General features: G+C 39.4%; 1 protein-coding gene and 1 pseudogene across 2 annotated transcripts; one reads left to right on the plus strand and one right to left on the minus strand.

The window, feature by feature from the left end:
• Window positions 1-570: 570 nt before the first annotated feature.
• Window positions 571-6,217, plus strand: Mstn (myostatin). The gene is made up of 3 exons (XM_006974852.4): window positions 571-1,072; window positions 2,821-3,194; window positions 5,149-6,217. Exons 1-3 carry the CDS (start codon window positions 697-699, stop codon window positions 5,527-5,529), a joined length of 1,131 nt encoding a protein of 376 aa, XP_006974914.1. The 5' UTR covers window positions 571-696; the 3' UTR covers window positions 5,530-6,217.
• A 7,669-nt stretch (window positions 6,218-13,886) lies between these two features.
• Window positions 13,887-14,398, minus strand: LOC102911547 (small ribosomal subunit protein eS19 pseudogene; annotated as a pseudogene). Its single transcript, XR_013043927.1, has one exon. The product of XR_013043927.1 is annotated as a small ribosomal subunit protein eS19 pseudogene (transcript).
• Window positions 14,399-16,195: the final 1,797 nt, after the last annotated feature.

Below are 16,195 nucleotides of genomic sequence, written 5' to 3' on the forward strand. Positions count from 1 at the left end.
CACTGTAACATAGTAAGATAGATTTTAATATGTACTAACAAATAAGTCACGAAAACAAGCTTCTCAAGTTACTGATGCAACTTTCTCCCAGGGCCTTGGCCTTTAGCTTTTTTTAATTCAGTCAACTCTTCCTAATTTTTATTTCTCCAGTTCCTCAGCTCTTGATACCATTTTTTATCTCAAACATTTGTGTTCACAACAAACAGCACTCCAACTCTTACAGGATTGACAATTTTATATTTTAAACATGAAGTATAAATTAAAATTTACTAATTTAAATTACAGCAAGAGTTTCACAGAAATGAATAAGCCTTAACTATAGTTTATGTTATTACACAAACTTTATCAAATGTCACATATATCTTTCACGATATGGGGATTTATTTCATTTATGAAGTAGTCAAATGAATCAGCTTGCCCTCGACTGTAACAAAATACTGCCTGGTGACTTGTGACAGACAGGGTTTTAACCTCTGACAGCGAGATTCATTGTGGAGCAGGAGCCAATCATAGATCCTGACGACACTTGTCTCATCTAAGTCGGAATATAAAAAGCCACTTGGAATACAGTATACAGGACTCACTGGCGTGGCAGGGTGTCTCTCACACCGGACATGCACTAAGATTTTGCTTGGCATTACTCAAAAGCAAAAGGAGGAAATAAGAGCAAGCAGAAGAGGTTGTGCTGATTTTAACATGATGCAAAAACTGCAGATGTACGTTTATATTTACCTGTTTGCGCTGATCGCTGCTGGCCCAGTGGACCTAAACGAGGGCAGCGAGCGAGAAGAAAATGTGGAAAAAGAGGGGCTGTGCAATGCATGTGTGTGGAGACAAAACACAAGGTACTCCAGAATAGAAGCCATAAAAATCCAAATCCTCAGCAAACTCCGGCTGGAAACAGCTCCTAACATCAGCAAAGATGCTATCAGACAACTTCTGCCCAGAGCTCCTCCGCTCCGGGAACTGATCGATCAGTACGACGTCCAGAGAGACGACAGCAGCGACGGTTCCCTGGAAGATGACGATTACCACGCCACCACGGAAACAATCATTACCATGCCCACAGAGTGTAAGTAGCTGGTAGAGTATATCAACAGTTCTGCTGACGGCTGCTCTAGTGTTTATGAGAAACAGATCTATTTTCAGGCTTTTAGCAAGCTGTTAGCTTGCATGTAAATAGGAGAGTTAAGAGATTTTTTTTTTTCCTTTAAGATTTCCTGAGAAACATACTGACAATGAAATCTGCCTTGCTTGTTTCCTTACAGTGCCAAATAGCTCAAAGTTAATGTGCTGGTCCAGCTTTAATAGTATGTAATTTTATACGGAAAATGTAGAATGCTTATGTGTCCAGTGCCTAACACCAGTAAGACAAGGACTGTGAGATACTGTAAGCAATGTTAAAACTTACACGAAATTTACAATTGCATCTGTTTGTCTAAAATATGCCTTAGTTCTTTTCCCCCACATAGCACTACAGGAAGAAATTTGCTGGGTGATTTTTTGAACACTGCTCCACACATCTGTCATTTAAAACTGTCAGTCAGGAGCTTTTGTGCTCTTTAAAAATTGGAATATTTAATTGTGAAAGCTATTACACTGAAGAGTTAAAGAAGTTAAATATTCACTGCATTAGCAAGAGCAATGATGAAGCAGTTACAGCAAAATAATACTCATGACCTAGTATCTGAAAATGCTCAGGAAATGAGCGTTATAATCGGGAGGTTATGCTACAAATGCCTGCTTGTGTTTGTGCCCACAGCACTGTGCTGAAGGGGCCCTGGCTGTGCACTTCCACAGGAAGTGATTGACAACCTTCTAAAATATTTTATTCTTTATGAGGAGGAGGGCTGTTACCTATAAGAACAGCATTGCTTCTGGGAGATAGGGAGATAGGCGATTCCAGGCAGCCCCCTTTCAGCTCTCTCCAAACGAAGACAGATGGCTTCACGGAGCTGGAGGACACGCAAGAGTTCTATGCCATGTGTCTGAGATCTTGCTTTAATACCACGCTTTAAACACTTAAAACCAGACATGACACGGTTCCAAATCAGCCCTTCACTAAGTAATCAGGTCATGATACAGCAAATAATTTTCATTTACAACTCTTGGAACAAACAGTCCAGGAGAAGGCCTCCCTTATTTACGTGTTGTTCGGAAAACCCAAGAGAAAAGTAATTGTTAGTGCTGAACTTGCAGTGAAAGTCTGGCTCCAAGGCCACTGCTTTCTGACTTTTGACACGGCTCGAGCATGACATCTGAGTTTTTGTGCTAATTTCTGGCTTCGTGTTGTTCCTTTGAAAGGCTGTTCCAGAGCCCGAGTGTCACAGATGTACTATATTGTCTGTCATTTCTGAGGCTCAGTTAAATTGCCTCCTGTGTCTCATCCCCAGGTAATTGAGGCCTGGGGGAAGGGTTCCTTCCTCCAGACTGACTGCTACAGCTGCTCAGTGAGCGTAACTACTCAGATTCCCAAAGAATTCTAAGTGGACGCTCCTCCACGCTGTCTCTTGTTCTCTCTAATCATCACCATTTGCAAAGTTCATCTACTGTTCATTCTTTCACAAAATACCCCATAGCCCATAGTTCTCTGGAAGGGAGTACATTTCTGATAAACAGGTGAAAAGACAGATACCTAAGAAAACTCCAAAAAGCTAGGGTAGTTATTTTCTCTGACGTTTCTTCTGAATCATGAATAAAGTTCCACATAGTATTTTATTTTGAAAGACCACATTATCCCAACATCTATTATTAAGGAGTGTTTTTATTCATGCTTTGATGGGACCTAATGTCAATCATTCTTTTCTTATTCATTTGTAGCTGATTTTCTAATGCAAGTGGATGGAAAACCCAAATGTTGCTTTTTTAAATTTAGCTCTAAAATCCAGTACAACAAAGTAGTGAAAGCCCAGCTGTGGATACATCTGAGACCCGTCAAGACTCCCACAACAGTGTTTGTGCAGATCCTGAGACTCATCAAACCCATGAAAGACGGTACAAGGTACACTGGAATCCGATCTCTGAAACTTGACATGAGCCCAGGCACTGGCATTTGGCAGAGTATTGATGTGAAGACAGTGTTGCAAAATTGGCTCAAACAGCCTGAATCCAACTTAGGCATTGAAATCAAAGCTTTGGATGAGAATGGGCATGATCTTGCTGTAACCTTCCCAGGACCAGGGGAAGATGGGCTGGTAAGTGATAACTGAAAATAATGTCCTAACAACATGTTATATTTTATTCCTGATATGAAGGATAATAGTGAAAAATTACTACTACTTTCTATGCTCATAAGCCAGACAAAATTATCTTACACCAAGGAGGTCTGTGCCCAAAAAAGTAGATGCCAATCATATGTCCTGTGAAGCACTCCCCTGATGCTCTTACTGTGCATGAAGACTGAAAAACAATTGCACCATGGTTCACAATTTTACAAGGAGTTCCTTATTGGGGACAGGATGTAATGTCCTTTTCATTGTAGGATACATAATATATGCGTAAAATTATGACATCACTATATATCCCTGCAGATTCTAGTATCAAAACCAACAAATTAAAACTTTTTCCCTTCCCATTTTTTCACTTCTCAATACATTGAAAAATACCGGCTTCACATAAAGTAAAAAAATATTAAAATTCTAATTAAAATACCTTTCCCTGTATAGATATACTTGATTAATTATATTCTACTCAACATCCCCCAATAAATATGTTGAGTACTTACAGAATGTTGAAGCCATAGTATGTGTACAGATTACTTTGTGGAATACTGCCAATAGAACTGTAATTCCCAATCTAGCTAACATTTGCTTCCTAGTTTATTTCTGAACTACTTTAGCATCCTTGCACAATAATTTACATAGAAATTGCCAATTAACTAACTAGCAAGTCAATGATATGGCAAGACCTCATATACTATGAAACTTAATAAAAAAAATTCAATACATAGTTAAACCAAAGTTACTATTATGTCTTACTAGGGATTTTACTTCTACTTTCAAAAACTTGGTGTGAACATATTTTTATTTTCATACATTGTCAGAATTTACATCAGAATATTATACTTAGAAATAATAAACATGGTTATCTTTTTAATCCTTTGATTGAACTGGGGAATATGTAGTCCAGAAATCAGGTCTGTTGTGAGTGAAGCATACTGTTTGAAGTACTACAGTTTCCCAACTGATCTGTTTTCTTTATATATGCTATTTAAACACTACATTCCTCAAATGACGTTCTCTTTGACAATACTCAGGCCTACTTTCATGATATAAGATAAAATCGCTATCAACTGTTTAAGAATGTTCTCTTTCATAGATAGTATTTAATTATCAAGGTTGCTAATGGGTTAGGTTTTAATTATTTAAAAGGTGGTTAATATGATATTCCTTAGAGTTTTCCCTCTAAAAGGAAACGGTCTCAAATGTGCTGGAAGACTGTCATAAAGCAAGCAGATTCTTCTCCCTTCCTTCTCTGTCTCCTTCTGTTGTGATCTGGGATTGAACCCAGGACCTTGCATATGAGAGGCAAACCCTCTTCCACCAAGCTACATTCATGCTCAGGTCATCGCTTCTTATGAATGTCCTCTTTGCTCCTTTAGGATCTCCTTTCAACACAGTATACATACAGCTACTGCTGTCATCCTATGTCCTTCCTCCGGTTATAATCCATATAATGCTCAGAGATAGCTATTTTGCTCTGACTTTACTATGCACACCTCTTTGGGAAAAGACCTAGGGAAGAGAGACCAGATGGGTGCTCATCTCTTCAAGAGTTGGTGGACACCTGAAGCTGATGAGTAACCAACAGTGATGAAGAGATGGTGTTCATCCCCCCACCCTCCCCTCTCTTTCATCTTATACATATTTTCAAAGCATCTATTGTGCTATTATGTCTGATAATAATATGAAAAGAAACAAGAGTTCAAAAGACAAAGTGTACTGACCACAAGGAAATGTCTGCTGCTGATACATTGTTTGGGCCTGTGAGAGAAAAAAATGAAGTCTAATGTGAATAAAAATGCCTTAATACTGCACTTCTTAAAAAAAAAAAAAGTAGCATAAGAATATTGTTTCGTCTAATAATGATTTCTAAGGTGGGAAGGATCTCAGGCTCTGTTAATAAAATCATTCTTTCCTTTTTACACAGAATCCCTTTTTAGAAGTCAAAGTAACAGACACTCCCAAGAGGTCCCGAAGAGACTTTGGTCTTGACTGTGATGAGCACTCCACAGAGTCCCGATGTTGCCGTTACCCCCTCACAGTGGATTTTGAAGCATTTGGATGGGACTGGATTATTGCACCCAAAAGATATAAAGCCAATTACTGCTCTGGAGAGTGTGAATTTGTGTTTTTACAAAAATATCCCCATACTCATCTTGTGCACCAAGCAAACCCCAGAGGCTCAGCAGGCCCTTGCTGCACCCCTACGAAAATGTCCCCCATTAATATGTTATATTTTAATGGCAAAGAACAGATAATATACGGGAAAATTCCAGCCATGGTAGTAGACCGGTGTGGGTGCTCATGAGCTTTGCATTAGGTTCAGAACTTCCTAAATCACAGAAGGTCTCCCCCTCAAGTTTGAAACTGTGAAGTTATGTACCACAGGCTGTAGGCCTTGAGTATGCTATAGTAATTTAAGCACGAGATACAGTGGATGAACTAAAAGAGAGAATATAACCATCAAAATAAACCATATAATAGGACATTTCTTGATCTCCAGAGTTTTTGAACGAGGAGGAGATCAAATCACATTTATGTTCATATAGATATTTATCAAAACTACAATCTAGGCAGAGAAATGGCAGCACTTCTTGCCTGCTGAATTAAAGGGGTATGCTTTAAAGGTAAAGTCTTATTTCTTAACAGTTTCACTTAATATTTACGGAAAAATCTATACATAGACTTTGTAAAGTGCAGAATTGTTATTATCATTTAAAGACATTCATGTACATTTTTATTTGTATTGTATACTCGGTATGATAAAATTCCACAAAATCAGAATGGTACCTTCTACGTGTCTCCATTCCTACTCTGATTGGACAGCATATTGACAGCCCTTGCCAGTGGTGCTGATGCCATGGGCTAAATGGCCACTACCAGGCTCCTCAGCAGAGCACGCTCTGTGAAGTAGGGTTCTCCCCTTCCAGGGGCATTTCCATACAGAACTGAGTGGGCATGCACTTTCTTTAAGGAAAGAAGAATTTTTTTTTTTTTTAAAGAGGCCAACTTTGAATTCTCTAGCACAGTGGGAGAAACTGCTTTATCTTAAAAGGCAGCCTAGTATTCATTTCTATCAGAATTCAAAATCACAGGCTGCCTTTGTCACATTGCAGTTTTGTGGTAAAATAATGGAAATGACTGATTCTATCCATATTGTATAAAAGGCTCTGAAACAATTGCATTTATATAATATGTATACAATATTGTTTTGTAAATAAGTGTCTCCTTTTTTATTTACTTTGGTATATTTTTACACTAATGAAATTTCAAATTATTAAGGTACAAAGACATGTCACGTATCTCAGAAAAGCGACTGCTTCTATTTCAAAGCGAATTAGCAGATTCAATAGTGGTCTTAAAACTACCTATACTAAGGTTAGATGGTTATATTACAATCATTTTATATTTTTATAATATCAACATTCACTTATGGATTCATGGTAGCTGTACCTATGAATGTGAAGTTTCAGTAATTCCTGCCAGTAATTGTATCCAAATCTCAATGCTCCACTATTTTAAATATTATAAACATTATTGAACATACCAAAATGATAAACTCCAGTATCTAAAGAAAACAAATATGGTGTCTCAATAAGAACAGCTACTTTTATTTTATAATTTGACAATGAATATATTTCTGCATTATTTACTTCAATTTTGTAAATTGGAATTTGTTGATCTATAAAGTTAAATGAAATTATTTCTTACATAAAATGTGTAGAAACTATAAATTATATTAAAGTGTTTTCACATTTTTGAAAGGCATCATGGTTTTATGTTATAATGATTAATTGTGGGGTTTTGTATTTTTACTTTATTATAAAGTCTTAATGACTTAGCACAAAAGTTTGATTCTAGTTCTGAGTGAAATTCCCAATGAATTTGCTTTATATATACAAAAGCAGACTAGTGTCTTCTGTTCCATTTCTTTCTATCCTGACCTAAAATCTATTTATTTCATAGGTTAGATTTCAAACGCATTGCAGTTGGCAGTGTTATATCTTCCTAGAGTTACAGGTTCCACTGAAGTGGCAGAGACAGGAAACCGCAGGTCTTCCCTAACACTACATGCTACGGGCACATTCTCCTGAGCACTAGAGCAACTGATTTTCAAACTAAAGAACAAAGTGATTTGAAATTACCCAGAAATCCTCGGGACCATTGTGCAGGATCCCTCTCCTCTACTTTATCGGTTTAGGGATTGACCCACAGAGCAGAGACTTAAATTTCACGGTGGGGCCAGTAGAACAGAATAATGCTGTTATTTCTGAGTGACCAAGTCACAACGAATGCAAGTACAACTTTAATAATCTCTATCTGTATATTAGTGCATTTGAAATAGGAATCTGACTTCCAACACATTATACATTCTCTGTCACTCATCCTAGCAGCAATTATCAAAATCTCGACAAGATAAAAAAAAATCCATTAAAATCATCAAAGATCTGTTTTTAAAATGTAAGACATGATTTTTACCAATCTAATAACTAGGAAATCAAACTTTAAGTGGTGACAGATGAGCTTTTTCAGATGAGGTGTTTTCAGCTTATTACATTGCCGTAATAAAGATAGCTTTAACACTATAATCTCATTTGTAATAGGGTGAGTTTTTAATAACACACACATCATTTTAACTTTCCTTGTATTAAATCTAAGTACTCAAGCTAGGCACACTAGTACTCATTAGGAACAATGTATACTAAATAGACTCAGATTTGTATCCTACAGAGAAATCTGGAGAAAATTCTACTTCAAAAAGCAATGATCTGATTTGATTAATTTTAAAAGTAACTTTAAACATTTTTTTAAAAGTTAACTTTCTAATTTATCTCTTTGTTTTACTAACAGATAAAAATTATTTTGTTAAAACTTTCACTACAAGTGTCACATTGTGTTTTTCCGAATGTCTTGTGAAAGGCCTTATTCACAACACAATTTGATTATGTGGTTTTGGCCACAGATCTACCACAGCATTTCCCAGATCTGCTCACACGGACATTAACTCTGGCTAAGTAGCTAAATGTCTCTTGGCTCTGTTCATAGGGAACTCTGGATTTGGGTATTACCTTCATTCAGCCAAAACAACATATCAGCACAGGAAAATGTGACTACATGATGTCATCAGAGCCGCCAATACCGTCACTGAGTTAGGAAGGCAGCGCTCAAACGGAAACCGCTAGTTTCCCGAGTGCTAAAAAGGTTTTGGGAGAAAATCTGTATTGTTGGTGGAAACATTTGGAGGGTTACTGAGGCAACTGTCTGGCTTCATGCCCCGAGAATATCTTCTTGAAAGGCTGCACACTTTTGCAGTACTTCAGCTGATGGAGTGAGCTATGTGGCTACCTGCACCTTAGTGAAGGATGATGGGAGAAATCCCGGGCTCTCTGGGGCTTGAACCCGGCTAAGTGTCATAGCCTATACATGATGACAGAGAAGGGCAGCAGCCAACCTTCTGCTTGCGGCTACGTTCGGCAGCCAGTCTAGAATGTACGATGAGCTGTGACCAGAGTAAACACTGCCTTAGAGCTCCCGAGTCAGAATTCAGGGTAAGTTGCGCAGGGCAGCTAGCTTCATATCCACCCACCCACTCATAGGATGATAGGGTGTGTCCCTATCATCAAAGCGAATTGTGCTTAACAGGAGACTAACCGGAGAAGCAGCTCTGCCATCGGAAGAGCTGGCAAAGCTGCCTCCATCACAGAGATGTGTGCACCAAACAGTCAGCCCTTTCCAGCTCTGAGCAGACATTTGACCAAAAATCCTGGTTCTGGTCCAAAACAAAACAGGGATCTCGGGCTGCTGGACCGTGCCTCACCTTTCCGGGATCACTATTTCCTGTATTGTGAGTTAATCTCCCAATAAATTCCTAAGATCATTAAGCTATTTCTGTGGATTGGTAGCGATTTAATCGCATTAATACCATGTAGGATACTGGGTTATGGTGATTACTTTTGATACATTTGAGGAAGTCAATGAAGATCTAAAAGATACATTCAAGTGTTCTGGATGACTTTTTAATTGGGGGTGGGTGGGTGGGTTCAAATTTGGCTTGATGAAGGTAGGTAAATAGAAAATCCAAACTAACTGAGAGTATTCAAGAATACTGGAACTCATGCTCTGACTTCACACAGACTCAGAGGCCTTAAGAAAATTCTTGACACAGTTCTGTGTCTAGTATGGTTCCAAAATGACTGAGTACCAAAGAAATGAGTAGATTCCTAGGCCAAGGGCATCACATTGGATCCTGAACTTTCAATGGCTTCAAAGACTTATCTAAAAGGATCTACTTTAAAATGGTAAATCATTATCTGTTAGGCTTAGCTGTGGATGGTGGGATGTAGGGACATCATGGATGCAGGTAACAGTTTGGTCACCAAAGTAGGTGCCACAGACACTGAGAGCAACAATTAATAAATGGGATGGAACCTTCTGAAATCAAACAGCTTCTGTAAGGCAAAGGACACAGTCAATAAGACAAAATGGCAACCTATAGAATGGGAAAAGATCCTCACCAACCCCACATATGTCAGAAGGCTGACCTCCAAAATATATAAAGAATCCAAGAAACTAGACATCAAAATACCAAATAATCCAATTAAAAAATGGAGTACAGATCTAAACAGAGAATTCTCAACAGAAGAATCTCAAATGGCCAAAAGACATTTAAGGAATTGCTCAGCATCCTTAGTCATCAGGGAAATGCAAATCAAAACAACTCTGAGATACCATCTTACACCTGTCATAATGGCTAAGATCAAAAACATTGATGACAGCTTATGTGGAATGCAAACTTGTACAGCCACTTTGGAAATCAATATGGTGCTTTCTCAGAAAATTGGAAATCAATTTATCTCAAGACCCTGCTATAACAATCTTGGGCATATACTCAAAGGATGCTCAATCTACCACAAGGACACTTGCTCAACTATGTTGATAGCAGTATTATTCATAATAACCAGAACTTGAAAACAATCTAGACACCCCTCAGCCTAAGAACAGATAAGGAAAATGTGGTTCATTTACACAATGGAGTATTACTCAGTAGTAAAAAAACAATGATATCATGAAATTTGCAGGCAAATGAATTTAATTAGAAAAAATACATCCTGAGTGAGGTAACCCAGACTCAGAAGGACAAACATGGTATGTACCCACTCATAAGTGGATATTAGGAGTAAAGTATAGGATAACCAACCTACAATCCACAGCCCCAGAGAAGCTAGATAACAAGGAGTGCCCAAAAGGATGCATGGATTTCTCTGGGAAGGGGAAATAGAGATTTCCTGGGTAAACTGGGAGTGGGGGTGGGGGGACGGAGGGACAGGTACTTGAAGGAGCAGGTCAGGCGGACTGAGCGCAGGAGGAGAGTTGGGGTTGGGATGGAGGGGGACAGTAAGGAAAGAATCTTGATGAGGGGGCATTTTGGAGTTTGGGAGAAACCTGGCACCAGGGAAACCCCCAGGAATCCACAAGGATGACCCCTCAGCTAAGACTCCTAGCAATAGTGGAGAGGGTGCCTGAACTGGCTATCTACTGTAATCAGATTGGTGACTACCCTAATTGTCATCATAGAACCTTCATCCAGTAACTGACTGAAGCAGAAGCAGAGATCTACAGCCGAGCACTGGGCTGAGCTCTGGGAGTCCAGCTGAAGAAAGGGAGGAGAGGTTGTATGAGCCAGGGAGGTCATGATGGGGTGAACCCACAGAGACAGCGAACCTGAGTTCGTGGGAGCTCATGGACTCTGGACTAATGGTTAGGGAGCCTGCATGAGACCAACCTAGGCCCTCTGCAATGTGTGTGACAGTTGTGTAACTTGGTTTCTTTGTAAGGCTCCTAGCAGTGAGATCAGGATCTGCCCCTGCTGCTTAGCTGGCTTCTGGGAACCTGTTCCCACGCTGGGTCACCTCGTCCAGCCTTGACGCAAGGAGAGGAGCTTGGCCCTGCCTCAATTTGGTGTGCCATGCTTTGCTCAAGCCCATGGGAAGCCTGCCCCTTTCTGAATGGAGATGGGGGAGGAGTGGATGGGGAGGGGAGAAGGGGTCGGAAAGAGGATGGAGGGCAAACTGTGGACAGAATATAAAATAAATGGAAAAAAATGTTACATATATAAAATAAAAAAGAAAAAATATTTACATATTATTTATTGACAAATGAAGACCCATATTTTACTAAGCAACCTTCTGTCCAATAAAAATGTTATAGAGAAAAAACAGAGAGGGCGCCAAAATGGATGGAATTGGAAATCTTTATATTACATGAAATTATCCAGACTCAGAAAGGAAAAGACACATTTTTTTTTTTTTTTTTTTTTTTTTTTTTTTTTTTGTAATATGTGAGACCTGTATTGAAGTGTGTGTGAGGTGATGTGAAAGGTAACTGAGACCATGAGAGGGAGAAAGATCTTAGGAAGGAAGAGAGTTGCTGTCAGCAATGGAATACACATGGCAGAAGAGCAAGGGGGACAGTGACTAGAGGAGCCCCACACTGGGTTTCATGTGTTGATGGGGGAATCTGGCGTCCCTTCTTTGGGTTCCTAGTCTCATTAACAAAAGGACTCAAAATGGACTCACCATGAAGCTTGAGAACAATATGCTTAGAGTTAAAAAAAAAAAAACTGAATGGGCAAACTGTAAATCTCAGGAGGTGCCGAGAGGAGGCAGATGAAGATGAAGAAGAGACCACGCCCTTCGTGGCCAAGAGAACAATCGAGTCCAGCAGTGGCTCCGGCAATCAGCCACAAAAGGAAAGAAGAACCTCAGAGAAAGAATGAGAAAGCCCAGAGCCAAGGAAAATGTGTCTAAGCTTCAGATATGCTAATATTCAAAGAAAAGAAAAATACAGAAATAAGTAAAGCTTTCTGAATAGCATATACAAGATGGTAGACCACATGGCAGTAGATCTGGGAAGGAAACATGTATCACTTCATTAAGGGGATAATTATTCTTCCCATCTCCTTCACCAGGCATTAAGAAAATCAACCTCTTTGAAGGTTGGTGTCTTGGATAAATGATGGACAGACTCAATTAGGTTAACTCTTAAGAAAGAAAACAATAGTATGGAATACTCCGATCTTTGGAGCAGATAAAAATGTCATGTCTCTACCCAGGGCCAGAGACATCCTATTCTTTTGACCAGGCCTTAAGCTGATGTTTAACTTTCTAGTGTTAGCAGAAAAATGAGAGGAGAGTATTCAAAGTTTAGAGGGAGGTGTCCATTCCCAATGACCTCTAATGCTACTGTGACATTCCTACCTCAAGAGTAGAGACCCTAAAATCATATAGGAACCAGGCTGGAATTAGAGAATAGATACAACCCATCCCTTCATGAAAATCCATAGATCCAGTTCCAAAGCTGCTCATCAGATGGGCCTCTGTCTGGACTGGTGTTTTGGGCACAGCCTCACATGATCTCCAGGCATGTGTTCATATAAGAAAGCAAAGCTTCATTGTGGCATTCCTGGCATCTGTCCAGGACAGACCCAAGGACATCCCCTGATTCTGGCCAAGATCAAGAATGGAACTTACCATTTTAGGGGTTTCTGTCCCTAAATGTACCAAACCAGTTTCTATTTCTTATCCCCATCAGGAGGATGTGGGAGAGCAGAGGGATGGGGATAAAGTAAGGCAAAGCATAAGAACACATACACATGAAAATGCCCGAATGATACCCATGACCTGGATTTCAAGCAAGAAGCCACGAAGGCTCGAGAATGGTTTGGAAGGCTGTAAGAGTCGGTCACTCTCTCTACTCCAGATTCATCTAGAAAGCAGACGAGAGTGAAGACAGGACTTCTGCGAGATACTAGTCAAAACCCTTAAAACTTCTCATTTATTTTTAATTGTAGTAAAGGTAAATGACAACATTTACCATCTCAGTGACTTTAAATGTGACTATCAGCAGTGTTAACTTCATTCATAGTGTGGTGTAGCAGATGTCTACAACTCCTCCACCTACTGCTTTAATCCTCAGAACAGATCATTTTTATCAGCAAGCTCATAAGAGGGAGAATTTTAAAAGCAAGATATGATCTGCTTGAAGAAAACAGCAAAATCTATATTTCAGCTTATTCCCAGCAGAAGTGGGGTAGCACCCTGAGTCCTAAAATAGAGTCATTAGCTCTGGCTCCAGGCAAAGTAGACAGCGGTTGAGCTGTGTCTCTTGCAAAGTCCCTTTCAACTGTTCCTGACTTTCACATGACAGACTGGAGGCACTCTTTCTATCCTGGCTATGGAACCTGTTCTTTAAATGCATCCCATGTCACCACCTCTAAGATCTGAATTGTTTGTGCCTTCCTGTCTGAAAGTTCCCATACTTGAAAATTCAGAAAGTAGCAATGTCCTTTGCACTCTGCATAGCATTTTCCTCCCAAGATCCTGGTCCTGGCCTCAGGATGGCTTCGCTCTCTAGGATAATGACGAACCTGTGATGCATTTAAATTGTCAGGTTTCTTACATAGGTTCTGGATGGGTGTGGCATTTGATACAAGTGTATATTTTTCATGGGATTGTGTCCATCTTTCAGTCTGGTTAGCTATGGTAAAGATCAGTTCAGGTTTTATAAAGCTAAAACAAACCAGGGCCCAGAGGTAGACTTCAAGGATGTTGTCCTCGTGACTTCTCTCCCGGTCAAGAAACCAACCTCATCACTATCAAGAAGCTATTTTTTTTTTTAATGAGGCAATTTATTAACCCAGCATCCTTTGTTCTAATGCTTCTTGTTGGCAGCTGCCAACTGTCTGGCAATTCTGTCAAGATCTCTCTGTCCCTGAGGTGTTAGCTTGTGGCCCCCATCTTGGTCCTTTTCCACCATTTTCAGCCCCTCTAGGGCTTGGAGGACGCGGCGGGCCACACTCTTGGAGCCTCTGCTGAAATGGCTGGGCCTGACACCGTTTCTCTGCTGTCCTCCGTAGATCTTGGTCATGGAGCCAACCCCAGCACCACCTCGGAGGTACAGATGCCGTGCTGTGGAAGCAGCTCGTGTGTAGAACCAGTTCTCATCATAGTGGGCAAGCTCTTTATGCTTGGCCAGCTTGACTGTGTCCACCCATTCGGGGACTTTCAGCTTCCCGGACTTTTTGAGTAAGGCTGCCAGAGCTCTGACGAACTCCTGCTGGTTAACGTCTTTTACAGTAACTCCAGGCATGGTGCGGCCTCCACGCTGCCAGCCAGGGGAAAGGGCTGGTTATTTTTTTTAATATAATAAAATGAGGCTTCAGATTTCTTAATTTATAGTTTATCAGGTTGTTGTATAAATTTCAGATATGGTTATAATAAATATCTTTTTTTATAATTTGTCAAAATTTGCTTACTAGCACACAGAGTAATTTTTATTCACTTATACAACATACTCAAACAATGCTTGCACCATTGTTGAAGAAGGTTGTGTCCACAGTCTTCTAATACTTAACCTGTTGCCCCAGAACACTGAGTCTCATCTGTTGTGCTTACGGGGCTCACTGAATATCTAGAAAGGGCCTCACTATGGCACCCAGTCATGGTAGTTGAAAGAGAATTGTTAATTATAGTATACACATCTACACATATAAAAATAACTAAAGAAAGTTTTATAGAATATTTGAAAACACATCACAGAATTAAAATCAAGATCTCACAAAGTTCTGAGTAAAAAGATAGTACAAATTCTGTAATTTTTTTTTACTCAATCATATTATTTTTACCAGATTAATGAATAATATGCCTAGGATACCACTTTTTAATACCTTTATTCCAGAATATTTAACAGATATAATGCTTTATTTTCTTTTTATGTAAATTTTTCTTATGACATATTTTGATCATGTTTTCCCCTCCCCCAACTCCTCCCAGATCCTCCCCACATTGATACTCAATCAACTTTATCTTCTTCCTCTCAGTGTATTTCAAGTCCCTATATAAAGAGTTTAATTTAATTGGGGGGGGGGAAAATCTAGGATCTGCAACCTTGTAGGCACAGGCTGACTTGGTCTTGACTTTCCTAAATCCAAACATGCTGCAAAGATTGAGTCAGCTGTACTGTGCTATGGCCCAAAGCCACACTGTGATTTTGGGAGCACATAGTTGGCAAGGCTACACAACCGTCTGTCCAAGAGAACTCTAGCCAGGATCTTGCCAGCAAGAAATAGCAAGATGTCTTGATAGTTGCCTCAGTGAATCTTACTGCTTTGAGAAAGAAAAATATCTAAGCACTTTAGAACAAAGATTTATTAGTAGCATAAATTTAAAAGTATTGGAGCAAAATTTTCTTAGTACAAAGATTCACATAGAATGTATCAAACATTTTACTGAAATAGTACACAATTTGGGGAAAGAATTGGGCCATTTATTGTAAAAAATAAACACATTCATCTCTATAATCTAGCAAGTCCACATCTAGGTATTCATATTCAAGAAAAGCAAACACATACTTCTAAATAAATGTTTTCAGTGTTGGGAATTGTTTCACTTATAATATTACCAACAGGAAACAATGTAAATGCTATCTAAATGCCTAGCACATGTTGAGTAGATAAATTTGTGAGGCACCTACAAAACCCAATACAACTGAACAATTGTTAAAGGAATGAATTAATAATACACATAATACCATGAATGACTCTCAGAAAATTTTTGAAAAGTGGAATTCATACAAAAAAAGATATATGCTGTTTGAACTTACTTTTAATAAATGACATTCCAGAAACATCTGAACTCTAGGAACAGAAGAAAGTCAGTGGGCAGAGAAGCAGGTGCTGTGCAGGCTGCTGCACAGGAAGAGCTATCAGTGGTCTTCCTCAGCACTTGCCTGTGTGCCACACCTGCAGGCAAGATGTACCGTGTGCTTCAGGAGCGGTATGACTCTCTGGAGAAAGGAATTTGTGCCTGATATGGTAAAACTGGCTGAAGGCCCATGGCTGGGGGAGGCGGGTCATTAATGTTTTGCTAAACAAATGCTTCCTCAACATTTATGTTTGTGCTCACAACTTTGTACTT

This window comes from Peromyscus maniculatus, chromosome 13, assembly GCF_049852395.1.
Source record: "Peromyscus maniculatus bairdii isolate BWxNUB_F1_BW_parent chromosome 13, HU_Pman_BW_mat_3.1, whole genome shotgun sequence".
NCBI lineage: Eukaryota > Metazoa > Chordata > Mammalia > Rodentia > Cricetidae > Peromyscus > Peromyscus maniculatus.